The 14,377-nt window shown below is 36.1% G+C and overlaps 1 protein-coding gene and 1 long non-coding RNA gene across 7 annotated transcripts in view; one reads left to right on the top strand and one right to left on the bottom strand.

The window, feature by feature from the left end:
• The window catches only part of YES1 (YES proto-oncogene 1, Src family tyrosine kinase), a 76,704-nt gene extending 73,773 nt beyond the window's left edge, over positions 1 to 2,931 (top strand). For all 5 annotated transcript variants that reach the window (XM_082418707.1, XM_082418705.1, XM_082418704.1 and 2 more), the window contains one exon: positions 338 to 2,931. In XM_082418707.1, coding sequence (XP_082274833.1) covers positions 338 to 546 — 209 coding nt within the window. In that variant the 3' untranslated portion in view covers positions 547 to 2,931. The remainder of the gene's footprint in view (positions 1 to 337) is intronic.
• Positions 1 to 14,302, bottom strand: part of LOC309640269 — a 44,374-nt gene extending 30,072 nt beyond the window's left edge. Inside the window, exons 1-2 of one of the 2 annotated variants that reach the window (XR_014252146.1) lie at positions 14,181 to 14,302; positions 4,621 to 4,693 (exon numbers count right to left, since the gene is read on the bottom strand). This is a non-coding gene — a long non-coding RNA (uncharacterized lncRNA). Of the gene's footprint in view, positions 1 to 4,620; positions 4,694 to 14,145 lie in introns of both variants that reach the window. The other variant, XR_014252147.1, reaches the window with a different exon arrangement.
• Positions 14,303 to 14,377: the final 75 nt, after the last annotated feature.

Genomic DNA, 14,377 nt, shown 5'->3' with positions numbered 1-14,377 from the left:
TCCTCATTAGCCCAAGTTTGGTCATTATTAACTGTTAGTATCAGAAAGTATCAGTACTTCAGAGTAGCACTCTCAATTCTCATTAATTTTGAAGGCATTAGTATTAAAAGCCAGATTTTAGGTGGAATGAAAAAAGATATGTTGAAACAGATTAGCATTTTCTAAGCTCTTGTTGATGTACTTCGACATTTAAAATTTATTTCTTTGTTGAAAGAATCGTTTCACTAAATAAACTCACTCGAATATACCTCCAATTAGTTAGTGGTTAGGGAATTTGTTCTTTTTGCTAGTGATGTTTGGCGTCACTGTTTTTTGGTGTTTGAATCTTGCGTGATAGGTATGGTAAACCGCGAGGTGCTGGAACAGGTGGAACGAGGGTACAGGATGCCGTGCCCGCAGGGCTGTCCAGAGTCCCTACATGAATTGATGAATCTTTGTTGGAAGAAGGACCCTGATGAAAGACCAACGTTTGAATATATCCAGTCCTTCTTGGAAGACTACTTCACTGCTACAGAGCCGCAGTACCAGCCAGGAGAAAATTTATAATCCTAGAAGCCAATTTTATATGCACAAATCTGCCAAAATGTAAAGAACTTGTGTAGATTTCCTCACTTACGTACAGGAATCAAAAGAAGAAAATCTTCTTCACCCTGCATGTTTTTGATGGTAAACTGGAATTACAGATGTGGTTGCACAAAACCACTTTTTTTTTTTTCCAAGTGTTAAACTCTGAAGTACCAATGATGAATTTTTCAGCTTATTTCAGGGTCCAAAGAAAGTATAGTTAAGATATTGATGACTGTGTGAGTGATAGCATGACAATGAAGAGCAACAAGGCTACTGTTTATGAATCACTACCTTTCTTTTATTCCCCAAATGCATAATTAAGAGAAATTTATCAATCAGTATAGACAAAACTTGGGAGATTAAAAAGTTATACCATAATAAAATCTAGAATTACAGAACTTCATGGGACCAAACAATTCCATTCCAATTTTTAAAAATTTCTTGCATTTATTATTCTTAAAAGTTTTTGCTAAGTTGAACAGTTAATATGCAACCTTAGTATATGCCTCTGTTTGCATGGATGTGGGCCAGGTTTTTAGAAGCAAAAAGGAATATAAACAGCATCTAAAACTTGATTAAATGTTAGACAACAGCAGTGGAATTTGAAAGTATAATGCACTATGTTAATACTCAGTATACTCATGGAACTGGAAAGTAGAAGAAAATTTTCACTTTAATCATTTCTGAATAGCTCAGTTTAAAATAATGAAGGTAACTAGAATATGGGTTAATCTTTTATAAGGTTGCACTGATTTTTTTAAAGGCAATATATAATTGAAATCATACTATCCAATCAAAGGGGAAATCTTTTAATCTTTAGATAGCATGAAAAAAAATAAACCCAGCATTTAAACAGTCCTTTTTGAAAAACAGACTGGTACTGTGAGATTGCTAATATGTACTTATGATGATGGGTGCCACAAATATAAAATATCACTAGATCAGGGACTTGAATGCACTTTTGCTCTTATTGAATATAGACTAACAGAGAGGAAAATGTATTTAAAGAAATATGAGAAAAGAACATGTGAAAGTTTTACAGATAGAGAGATGGAATGTAATGTTTAATGTTGACGTTACAGAGTGACAAAATGGCTTTGCTGGCACTCAAAGCTCCTCACTTATTTTCTGAGATTTTAAGAGTTATAAGGTATGACTATAAAGCTAATCTTTCTTAACATAAATACTAAATGAATGCTATAGCCTCAAAATAGTTAAGGCTTCCCACTAATTCCAGTGATACAGCTTTTATGTAAAACATTTTTAGAACTCCAGTTTTCAAATCCGTGTTTGAATCTACATTCACTTTTTAAATATACTTAATGATTATCATTTTTTCCCTTCTAGAATTTAGTTGATTTGAGGAGGAAAACATATTCGGAAAAATAGCAGTGGTGAAAAGAAGGGGACAGATTTTGCCTATTTAAAGTACAGAAGTGAAACGTACAGAATAATACTGATTTTTATGACTAACTCAAAAAGAAAATTCCAAAATACGAATTTGAATAGCAGCATCACTGGTTTAAGTGCCTAGCAAAGGGACTGAATCTGACAAATGAAAGTCTGGTATTTACGTTTTAAAATACTCTCTTTTATAGTCACACTTTAAATAAAGCAACACATCAGGTCCCAGTATTTTAGGAATATTATTACTGACTACCATCACATACCTGATTTGATCATTAAATTTAAAATTCTGTGCTGAGGTATCTGTGTTGAGATTCAAACCATTTTAAAATGTGGCAGATGAACTTCATGCAGGTTGGCAACAGTTCTGGTACTAAAAATTGTGGTGGCTTTCTTATGTTTACGTAACCTGCTTAGTATTGAATCCCTCTTCCAAGAGGATTTTCCCAAGAAGACTGCTGTCATATCTTACCTTTAACGTCTACAACCTGTGACATCAGAGTTTTAAAGGGCTTTGTGTGAACTATGATATTACAATTTTTCTAAGCATTTTAAAAAGGATAAAATTATATGTTTATGTACTAATTCTCTTCAGAAAAATAGGCCAGAAGAAGTTGATGGTATTCATTAGGTTTTAACTGAATGGAGCAGTTCTTTATAATATCGATTGTATAGTTAGGAAATAAAACACTAACTTAATGTGTATTCAGTTTAAATGGTTATGTATTTTTAAATTGCTGAGAAAAATAAAGAACTTTGTACATTTGAAGATTTTTTCCAACAGCTTTTCTTCTTCAACCTCTTAATGTGTTTTCCTTACCAAAAGAGGAAGTTGGCAAAAACAGCCTTCTAGCACACTTTTTTAAATGAATAATGGTAGCCTAAAACTTAATATTTTTATAAAGTGTTATTATATTGTTTTGTGGATAATTGAAATAAAAATTTTAATTGAATGCAGCCATTTCTCTTTTTAGCCACTACTCATACTTTCTCATCAGTTTTTTAAGAATTGGTATTTAAAGCAAAGTATATTCTGTTTCTTCTTCCATTGGGGAAAAAAAGTGTTGAGTTATGACTCTTGAGCAGAGTTAAATCAATTCTTTATTAAATTCAGAACACTATTGAACTCATTCTGTGTGGTTAATTTTCCATGTCAGGTGAGTGACATTATTTTTATAGGTTTTTTTCTTTTTTTAAATTATATCAGCAACTATAGTTTTAATGTATTGTACAGAGAAACCTAAGTGATTTAAGTGAAGCTATTCACAGAAGAATCTGTGTGAAGGGTATAAGATAGAATAACTACTTTTGATCATAAGGGATTCAATTTTCTAAAAATGAAAAATATGTGAGCCTTATTTCTGTGTGTGTTTTACACTTCTATTATAGGTTTAATGAAAATAAGATACTAAATTATGAATATCAAAAGCATTTGTTATTTTCAATAAGGTAATAATATTAATTGCCGTTTACTGTTATATTATCAAAATTATTAGCTTTGTTTTTCCCTAATGATTTCAGAAAAGTAACATTTAATCAACAAACACATCATTTAGTAAACATTTATTAAATATTTTTATACAGTACAGTAATAGTTTCTCAACTTAAGAATGTTTTCCTAGTTTGCTGTTTGCCTTTAAAGTTTGCATGTAATTTTTTTGACATTTAAGTTGTACATTTGTATGTTGTCAAATCTTTTTTATGCCTAAACAGTCCTTTGCATCCCAAGATTAAATATTCATCTCATCTGTTACATTTTATGCTTTTGTGTTTTACATCACTCTTTAATTCATTTGGAAGTTATTTGGGTATAAAATGTGACTTACGAGTCTAGCATGATTGTTTCCCATACAGTTGATTTTCCCAGCACCAATTATTGGTTAATCCATGCCCACTGCATTGGTTTTGTCCAGTTAACTGGCCATTCTGACGTCAGTATAATACTTTCAATGACTAATCACTTGATAATGCATTTTAATAATTAAGCAAGTTGCCTTTGCGATTCCTTTTTTTTTTTTTTCTTCATCTTGGTATTCTGGCAAATTCTTGATGAAGTTTAGACTTTATTTTTCGTACTCCAAAAAAGTTCAAGTGAGATTTTGGTTAGGATTACATTATGTTTATAAGTTAATTTGTAAGAAATAACACCTTTCCAATCAGTCTTCCCATCCCGTCTATTCAAATGTTTATTCATCCCTTGATTTATTCTTTTAATCAAGATTTAAATCTCCTAGTAAAGTTCTCTGAGACTTTTCTCCATGGAGTTGGAAGATGAGTCATCCTTTGTCTGATTATACTGCTCTAAAGATCTACCCCAATGCTCTTGGAGTCCAGGTCCCCACTTGGATACAAAACAAACAAGCATATGCAGAGATGAGGAGGAGAGTGTGTGCCCGAACAGCATTTATTTCCCTAAAATCAGTTCCTCCCCTGCCTTTCTTCCATTTTCTTTCTTTCTTTACTTTTTTTTTTTTTTTAAGACATCAAGTTGAGTTTCCTTCAACAGCAATCAGAGTCCTGATTAATTAATATTCAAATTGTCGATACAGAAAGGAATATTTCTGATTAAAATAAGCAATGTGTGCCCGGTATCTTCCATTTGTCCTTCCACAGCCGTACTCTGCTGGAAGGCTGACCTGTACTCACCAGTGGGTTCCCTCGCTCTGGATTCCTCTTGGGCTGAGCCAACGAGGAGCTCTAGCAGAAGACCGGAGGAAACCTGAAAGAGAGGTCAAGGTATTTATTCCCCTGGTTCACTCCCCGTGAGGTTGGGCTGGCTATGTCCTCCAACTGAAGGGACCTCCTCTCCTTTGGGGGACCTCCCATCCCCTATCTTTTCTGCTTCTGTTAATGTGGGTTGCTGCATTAATTCTTGTGGTTCCCTTATCCTGCCCCCCTCTTTGTAAATATCCTTGATTATCTTAATTCGAGTGTGCCATTTGATTCCAGCTGGGACCCTGACTGATGCCCATCATGCCACCACTAGATGTATCAGTAGAAAACCGGAAACTCTTATGTTATATGTCAAAGTGAGAGTTAATACAAAACAGTAACATTTTTGGTACAGTAGCAATATACAATATTCTGTTAAATGTAAAGTTACCATAAGACTTTATTAAATGGAGAGAACATACCAAATGTTGAGCATATTCAAAACTCTTAATTTCTAAATTGGAACCTTTAAGAATTTTTCAATTAAATTTCTATTTTTCAAAAATTGGTAGCCATATATATTAAAACTCCATTGAACAGACTAGTTAGATGTAACACTCCAGTTCAAGAATGAATGAATCATTCGATTCATGAGTAGAATGAAAGATGAATAGGAATGAGGGGGTGGGAGTGCTGACCTAAGAAAAAGAGGAAATGGAAGAAAAAGGAGGTACCCAGAAAATTAGTAAAACAATAAAAGCCAAGTTAAATGGTGTGAGAACCCCACAGTAGCAGGAAAGGCCCACAGACCTTCAAGAAACAAGATGTCTAAGATGCTTGATCAGCTCTCGTCTGTTACCACAAACTTTCCTTCAACTCTGCTACACACCCTGGGTGGGTGGCATTTAGGGAAGTAAAGGGATTAGGGGAATGTCCAGAGGGTTGACAAGGTACAAAAACGGGGAGGGGTGGATTTCACACGTAAGAGTTTAAATGTTGTGATGAAATAAAAGTCCGCCAAGTGCTTCAGAGACACTGGGAGGGACAGACACTAGGTTTCCCACATACACAGGGGAGCAGTTCAGTACAGCTTCACTCACATCTTAAAGGTCAGGTTAGCATGAGGAAGCTGGAGGACTTCGAGAATCTGAAGTAAAAAATTGCCTCCAGCCCAAGTGGTAATAGGGACAAGAGAAATAAAAAGAAACAACTTTGCAGTTGGCCAGGAGTGACAGTGATCCTAATAGAAAAACTGAATTATTTAAAGTGGTGTGTCCCTTAAATGTTATGAGAGTCCTTTTACTCACTTCCAATTACTATTTATAATTACTGTTTTCAAGGACAGTCTTGGTCTCCTGAAACATTGAGAGAATATACTGTGGAATTAGCAAACTACATGTATGCTTTTACGTCTCCCGATCCCGAACTCTTTGAAAGGATCAAAGATCTTGGGTTGTTGGTTTGTCTGTTTTTGTAATCCTTACCACTGCTAGAAGATTAGAAAGATGACATCAATCCAGAAATTTTGAGAAACTCCTGGAACCAGAAGAAACCCAGTCCAAAATAAATACAAGAGAAAATTCTTGGAGAGCTTTAAGTGCAATTTCAGAGAATTCAAACTCAAAATCAACAAATAAAAAGAGGAGGAGGGAGCCCTAGAGCAACATTTTTTTGTTTGTTTTATTGAGGTATAATTGCATAAAATAAAATTCACCATTTTAAGTGTACAATTAGATGAGTCTTGACAAACGTATACAGTCATGAAACTGCTACCAGAATCATGATCTAGAACTTTTTCATCTTTCCAAAAAGTTCCCTCATGCCCCTTTACAGTCAGTCCTCTCCATTCACTCCTGACCCGTGGCAACCACTGAGGGCCTTCTGCCACTCCAGTTCTACATTTCTAGGTTTTCACATAAATGGAATCACACAATATGTAGTCACTTGTGTCTGGCATCTTTCACTTAGCACATGCTTTTGAGATTCATCTTTTTATGGCTTAGAAGTTTCCCCTTGTATTAATGTACCACAATTTGGTTTTGTCCAATTACGAAGTGTTGGATGTTTGGGACTATCGTGAATAAGGCTACTATATTAAAAAAGAGTCTTTTCAAAAGCTTATTTCAGGGCTTCCCTGGTGGCGCAGTGGTTGAGAATCCGCCTGCCAATGCAGGGGATACGGGTTCGAGCCCTGGTCTGGGAAGATCCCACATGCCGCGGAGCAACTGGGCCCGTGAGCCACAATTACTGAGCCTGAGCATCTGGAGCCTGTGCTCTGCAACAAGAGAGGCCGCGATAGTGAGAGGCCCGCGCACCGCGATGATGAGTGGCCCCCGTTTGCCACAACTAGAGAAAGCCCTCGTACAGAAAACGAAGACCCAACACAGCCATAAATATAAATAAACAAATAAAAGAAAGGCAAGTAACTTTATAAAAAAAAAAAAAAAAACTTATTTCAAATTCATATATCTTCTCTGGTGGAGGGTCTGTTTTGCCCATCTTTTGATACCAAGTTGTTTGTCTTACTACTGAGTTGTAATTCTTTCAGTATTCTGGATACAAGTACTTTACCAGACACATGTTTTACAAATAGTTTTCTCCCATTCTGCACCTTTCATTTTCATGTCCTTAATGGTATCTGTTGAAGAGAAAACATTTTCAATCTTGATGAAGTGCAATTTATCATTTTTTTTCCTTTTATAATTTATGCTCTTTGTATCTTAAGAAAATTTGCCTTACCCAAGTTCACAAAGATTTTCTCCATTGTTTTCTACGGAAGTTTTATAATTCTAGCTCTTATGTTTACATCTGCATTCCAAGATAACTTTTGTATACGATATAAGGTAAAGGCCAAGGGTGGTGTTTTGTTTGTTTTTCCATACAAATATCCATTTGTTCCAGCACCATTTGTTGCAAAGACTTCTACCCATTGAATTTCCTTGGCATCTTCTTCAAATCAGTTGACTGTATATGTGTGGGTCTATTTCAGGACTCTTGTTTCATTGATATACATGTATCATTATGCCAATATCACATTGTCTTAATTAGTGTGGCTTTTATAATAGTTAAGTCTTAAAATCAAGTAGTTTAAATTGTTTGGCTTTGTTCTTCTTTTCAAGATTATTTTGGCTATTCTGGTTCTTTAAATTTCCATGGGGATTTTAGAATCAAGTCCTTAATAGCTACAAAAAATCCTGCTGGGATTCTGATTAGATTGCATCAAATCAGTAGTTCAATTTGGGAAGAACTGATATCTCAACAATATTGAATTATCCAATCCAAGATTATGAACTTTCTGTACATTTAGGTCTTAAGTTTTCAGTGTATAGATCTTGCTTTTTTGTTGTTGTTGTCGTTGTTTAATTTGTGTCTAAGTATTCCAGACTTCTAATACAAAGAGGTATTGTTTTCTAATTTTAATTTCCAGTTTTTAGTTATATTAAATGTAATTGATTTTATTTTATATTTTTAATATTTAATTAATTAATTTATTTATTTGGCTTCACTGGGTCTTAGTTGCAGCATGCGGGATCTTCATTGTGACATGCAGGCTATTTTAGTTGCGGCTTGCAGGCTCTTAGTTGTGGCATGCAGGAACTAGTTCACTGACCAGGGATTGAACCAGGGCCCCCTGCATTGGGAGCGTGGAGTTTTAACTGCTGGACCACCAGGGAAGTCCCTAATTGATTTTAAATTGACCTTGAATCCTAAAACTTGCTAAACTCATTAATTCTAGTAGCTTTTTTTGGTAAATTCTGCAAAGTTGATTTTCTTTTTTAAAGTTTTATTGGCGTATAGTTGATTTACAATGTTGTGTTAGTTTCTGGTATACAGCAAAGTGATTCAGTTATACATATATATATATATATATATATATATATATATATACTTCTTCATATTCTTTTTTGTTATAGGTTATTACAAGATATTGAATAGAGTTCCCTGTACTATACAGTAGGACTTTGTTGCTTATCTGTTTTATATATAGTAGTTTGTATCTGCTAATCCCAAACTCCTAATTTATCCCTCCCCCCCCACCCCCACTTTCCCCTTTGGTAACGGTAAGTTTGTTCTCTATGTCTGTGAGTCAAAGTTGATTTTCTACAGAGACCATCAATCATGTCTTCCAAGAATAAAGAGGCTTACTTTATTCTTTCCAATATGCTTTTTGTTTCTTTTTCTTGCTGTATTACACTAACTAGGACTTTCAGAACTATGTTGAATAGAAGTGGTGAAAGCAGATATCCTTGCCTTGTTTCTAATCTTGGGGGGAAAGCATTAATTTTCTACTATAAAGTCAGATGGTGGCAATAGTTTTTTCCAAATGTCCTTTATCAGGTTGAAGAAGTTTCTTCTTTTGCTACTTTTCTAAGAGATTTTTTTTTTTTAATCATGAATCATTGTTGAATTTTGTCAAATACTTCTTCAGTCTGTATGAGGATCATATAGTTTCTCTTTTTTAGTCTATTATTAAGAAGAATAATTACATTAATGATTTTTGAATGCTAAACTAACCTTGCATTACTGGGATAAATCTCACCCAGTCATGATGTTTTGTCTTTTTTATATAGTGCTAGTGTCAGATTTGCTATTTTTTAAAAAGATTTTTGTGTATATGTTCATGAGTGATATTGTTCTGCAGTTTTGTTTTCTTATAATATCTTTGTTTTAGTATCAGGGTAATACTAACCTCTTTATTTAAAAGCTGGGAAATGTTCCCTCATATTTTCTTGAGGGGTTTACATAGAATTGCTATTGTTTCATAAATGTTTGGTAAACAGTGAAGCTGAGATGGCCTGGAATTTACTTTGAGGGAAAATTTTTCACTTTGAATTAAATTACTAAATTTTGTAATAGTTATAGGATTATTTATCTATTTTTTCTTGAATGAACTTTGGTGGTTTGTACATAATCTTCCCTTATTATTGTTTAGTGTTTGTAGGATCTGTAATGCTGTCTCCACTTTTATTTGTAATCTTGGTAATTTGTGTCTTCTCTCCTTTTTTTTCCTCATTAGTCTGGCTAGTGGTTTATCAATTTTAGTGATTTGTCTCAAAGAACTAGCTTTTGGTTTCATTGATTTGCTCTATATGCATGTATTTATGTGTGTGTATGTGTGCATGTGTGCACGATCACCCATGTGCATGTGTGTTCTGTTTCACTGATTTCCTGTCTTCACTTATTTCATCCTTTTGGGTTTTATTTGCTCTGTCATTTTGGAGTTTACTCTTCTTTTTCTAGCTTTTTTTTAAGGTGGAAGGTCAGATCATTGATTTGAGACTTTCCTTCTTTTCTAATGCAAACATTTAATGTTATAAATTTCCCTCTAAATACTACTTTAACTGCATTCCACATATTTTGATATGTTCTTATATCAAAATATTTTCTAATTTCCCTTCTGAGTTCTTTTTTGACTCATGGCTTATTTATATGTTTGCTATTTAATTGTTAATTATTTGGGGATTTTCCAGATATCTCTCTTTTATTCTAGTTTATTTCTGTTTTGGCCAGAGAACATATTTTGTATAATTTCAATCCTCTCAAATGTATAACTGTATTAAAACTCTGTTTTATGGCCCAGAATATGTTCTACCTTGATGTATGTTCTGTTTGTACTTGAAAATAATATGCATCCTGCTTTTGTCAGCTAGAGTGTTCTAGAAATGTCAGTTTGGTCAAATTAATTGATAGTATTGCTCAGTCTTCTATATTCTTATTGCTTTTCTGTTGGCTTTTCCTATCAATTACTGAAAGAGGAATGTTGAAATCCTCAACTATAATTGTAGATTTTTCTGTTTCTCCTTTTAATTCTATCTTTTGTTTCATGTGTTGTGTAACTCTTATTAGGTGCATATACATTTATGATTATTGTGTCACAGGACGAATTGAGTCCTTTATCATTATTAAATATTTCCCTTTATCCTTGGTAATACTCCTTTGCATAGATCCAGATTTCTTCTGATATCGTTTTCCTTCTCCATGAAGTGCTTCCTTTAATATTTCTTGTTGCACAGGTCTGATAGTACTGCATTTTATAAATTTATTTATTTATTTACTTTTTATTTTTTGGCTGCGTTGGGTCTTCCTTTCTGTGCGAGGGCTTTCCCCAGTTGCGGCAAGTGGGGGCCACTCTTCATCGCGGTGCGCAGGCCTCTCACTGTCGCGGCCTCTCCCGTTGCAGAGCACAGGCTCCAGATGCGCAGGCTCAGCAGTTGTGGCTCACGGGCTTAGTTGCTCCGTGGCATGTGGGATCTTCCCAGACCAGGGCTCGAACCCGTGTCCTCTGCATTGGCAGGCAGATTCTTAACCACTGCGCCACCAGGGAAGCCCGATAGTACTGCATTTTAAAAGTTTTTATTTGACTTCCTTTTTGAAATGTTTTAGTTCAGTTAAGAATTCTAGGTTGACAGGGTTTTCTTTTTTCCCTTTAGTACTTTATAGATGTCTCTTCACTATCTTCTAACTTGCATTATTCCTGACGAAAAGTCTTCTATTGTCCTCAATTTTATTTCTTTAAATGTAGAGTGTCTTTTTTTTTTTCAGAATGTTTTAAAAATAGTCTTTTATTCCTGGTTTTCAGCAATTTATTTATGATGTATCTTCACATGACTTTCTTAAAGGTTATATTCTACTTAGAGTTTGAGATGCTTGATTCAGTGGATTATAGTTTTCATCAAAGTTGGAAATTTGGGGCCATTATTTTTCAGTTTGTTTTCTGTATTCACTTCTGGAACTCTACGTGTCTATTGGGCCATTTACTATTGTCTCACAGGTCAGTGATGCTCTGTTCTATTCTTTTTTCCGTTTAATCCTTCTTTTTGCTTCATTATGGATACTTTCTTTCGCTCTGTCTTCATATTCACTAATCTTTTCTTTTGCAGTGTCTTTTCTGCTTATAATCCCATACAGTGTATTTTTTTAATCTTAGAAATTGTAGCTTTCATTTTTTTCTTTTTTGTATCTTTCATACCTCTCCTCCTTATGCTTGTAGTTTCCATCTTGAAGGTCCTTGTCTGAATTTTAGGACTGTTGGGTCTGTTTCTATTCATTGACCTTTATCTTGTTCATGGGCTATATGTTCCCGCTTTTATATATGCCTTGTAAATTTGATTAGATGCTGGACACTATAAATTGTAATTTTTGGTTGCTAGAATTTGGAGGAGGGGCATTCCTTTAAATAATGTTGAATTTTGATTCATGTACACTTTCTACCCTGGCTCGTGGGGACAGGAACTATTTTAAGCCCTGTGGAAACTCCAGGTATTATTTTGTCTAGTCTTAACTTGCAGTCAGTTGAATCCTTCCAAGTTTTGCATTCAAGCTCTGTTAGATCCAAAACAATCTTTAGTCTTAGGAGACTTTTTCTGCCAGTAAGGCAATACCCCATTGAGGATTCTACCTGATGCCCCATGTATTACTAAATCTTCTCACTCTGGCTGGCAGGAATAGGTACCATTCCCTACCTTGTGCAACCTCCAATAATTTTTTTGCCTATTCCTTTCTGGTGACTTTCCTAAAATTTGAATAGTTTCCTCTCATTCATGTGCATATCCACACATACCCACACTCAGCCAAAGATTAGAAGAGATCCTTCTGTTTTCTGCCTCTCAAATTATAGCCACATTGGCCTCCTCAAACACTAATATTAGTCTTCTCAAGTCAGTAAGGCTGCTAGGCTCAGTTTGGGACCCCCCTTTCCAGTAGCCTCCAGCCTCCAGACAGTAAGCTGATGCAACTGTAGGGTGCTTTGTTTGTTTTTCTTCTCTCCAAGATCACAGTTCTGCTCTCCTGTGGTCCAGTGTCTGAAGTCCCTTCTTCCAAATATTTTAGCTGGTTTTCTAGCTGTATAAGATGGGAGTATAAATCCTGTCCCTTTTACTTTATTTTTCCTAGAAGTAATGGGGCTATTAATTATAGGGATTTGGATGGGAGGTGTGGTCAGCATTTGGAATAGCTGGGTAGCCAGGCTTCTCCCTGTATGATAAACTGATCCAGTCAGTGAGCTGGAATATTAAACCAAAGGATATGCCCAGAACTCAACAAAGAGTCAAAAAAGTTGTGGTTTTTTTTGTTTTTGTTTAAGTTAAAGCATGGGTGACAGATTCAGAGGTTTAATATCAAACCAACATAAGTTCCAGATGAAGAGGAAGAACCAATGAAAGGAACAGTAGAGAAAACTTTCCAGAGCAATACATTGCTTTTGGCTTGAAAGAATCCATCAGTTGTAGAGTAAGATTAATACTTAAGTTAATCCTAAACATATATTAGTAATATTTTAAAACCATAAAGAGAAAATCCAAACATTTTCCAGAGAGTGGAAAAAAAAAAAAAACTCAGCTTATTCTTTAAAGAATGAGACTTAACATTACTTTAAAAAGTATTCATTTGAACTAAGAATTCTATACAATAAAATCCTTCAAATCTGAAAGAAAAACAAAGACATCTTCAGAACACAAAGTACTCAGAATATATTACCCAGGCCAGAGACCCATTCTGAAAAAAATAAATTGAGCATATCCCCCAACCCCCAAAATCAAGAAAGCAAAAAATAGGGGTGAACAAATAGGTAACACAATTAAGTGTTAATAAATGTTGATCCATATGTAAAATTATCTCTATCTAAATGGCAAAGTGGGTAGGACAGGGAAAAGAAGGGCTATTTCCTATTAACATTCGAATTTCAGACTTCCCTTGGAAAATGTGAAGATGCAGCAATCCGGGCTCTAATTCCCACAGGGCCACAATCAGCTGGAGCTGACTGGCTGCCCCTTAGCTGCAGTGGCTGCCCCTTGCCTCACGCCCCCCCCACCCTTGCTTCTTGGTGTCCACCCAGCCTCTGTAGGCATTTGAGTTAACCATCTCAGTCTTTAGCCAAAGGAATTCATTCAATGGGGTTTGCATCCGTGAGCCGCAGAGGTGACCTGGGTATCCCTGAAAACATCCTTGCCATACCAACAGGAACATATATTAATGGAATATCTGTATAGCACGGCTTCCCAAACATTTAATTTTCAAAGCAGTCCCCAGAAGTAGGAACTGAAAGGTGGCCTGCTGTACTACAAGGCAAGGGGTCAGTGACCCCCGCCCCCCAAAATGGTATAAAAACTTACAGGTGCACATTGGAGGGGGTGGTGTCCATAGCTTTCACCATGCTGTCAGAGGGATCCTATAGCTCTGAACCCCAGAGTCCCTGCAACCCAGAGGACAGAGCCCTGGGTTTGCAGCTAGAACTCTCAGCCACTTAACTAGCTGTGTGGCCTTGGGCACGTCTCTTAAATCAGTCTGTCCGAGTCCCCATTCCTTCACCAATAAAGTGGACATGACCTGCCTACCTTGTAGGGTTGGGCGGATAAGAGGTCATGTATTTAAAGCACTCTGCATCAACAAGGGTGTAATAAATGGTGACCCGCCTCTTAATTTATCAGGTGGTAAACAGGCTGAGGTCACTTAAAGACCCTTAGGATCTTCTAGCCCAAGGCTATCCTGGCTGACCTGCCGCCTGGCTGAGCTGACCCGAACCTGCTGCTAGGCGATCGCACTCTGACCGGACTCGCACTCTCGGGCACCGCTCCCGGTAAGGTCACTGCGTGTTTCTAGTCTGGGCGGAGCGGGGTCGCCGACGCGGAGCGAGGTGAGTGGAGAACCTGAACGAGTCCGCCTGTGGTGCAGCTTCCCCGGTACGGGGCGGAAACTTGGCGCGAAAAACGTGTGAGTCATGGGACCCTGAACTGGGCTGGCCACTCCAGTCGGG

The sequence above is a fragment of the Balaenoptera physalus genome (genome assembly GCF_965194825.1).
Source record: "Balaenoptera physalus genome assembly, chromosome: 12".
Taxonomy (NCBI): domain Eukaryota; kingdom Metazoa; phylum Chordata; class Mammalia; order Artiodactyla; family Balaenopteridae; genus Balaenoptera; species Balaenoptera physalus.
Note: the sequence above shows the minus strand (reverse complement) of the source record. Positions and strands in the feature narration are given on the sequence as shown.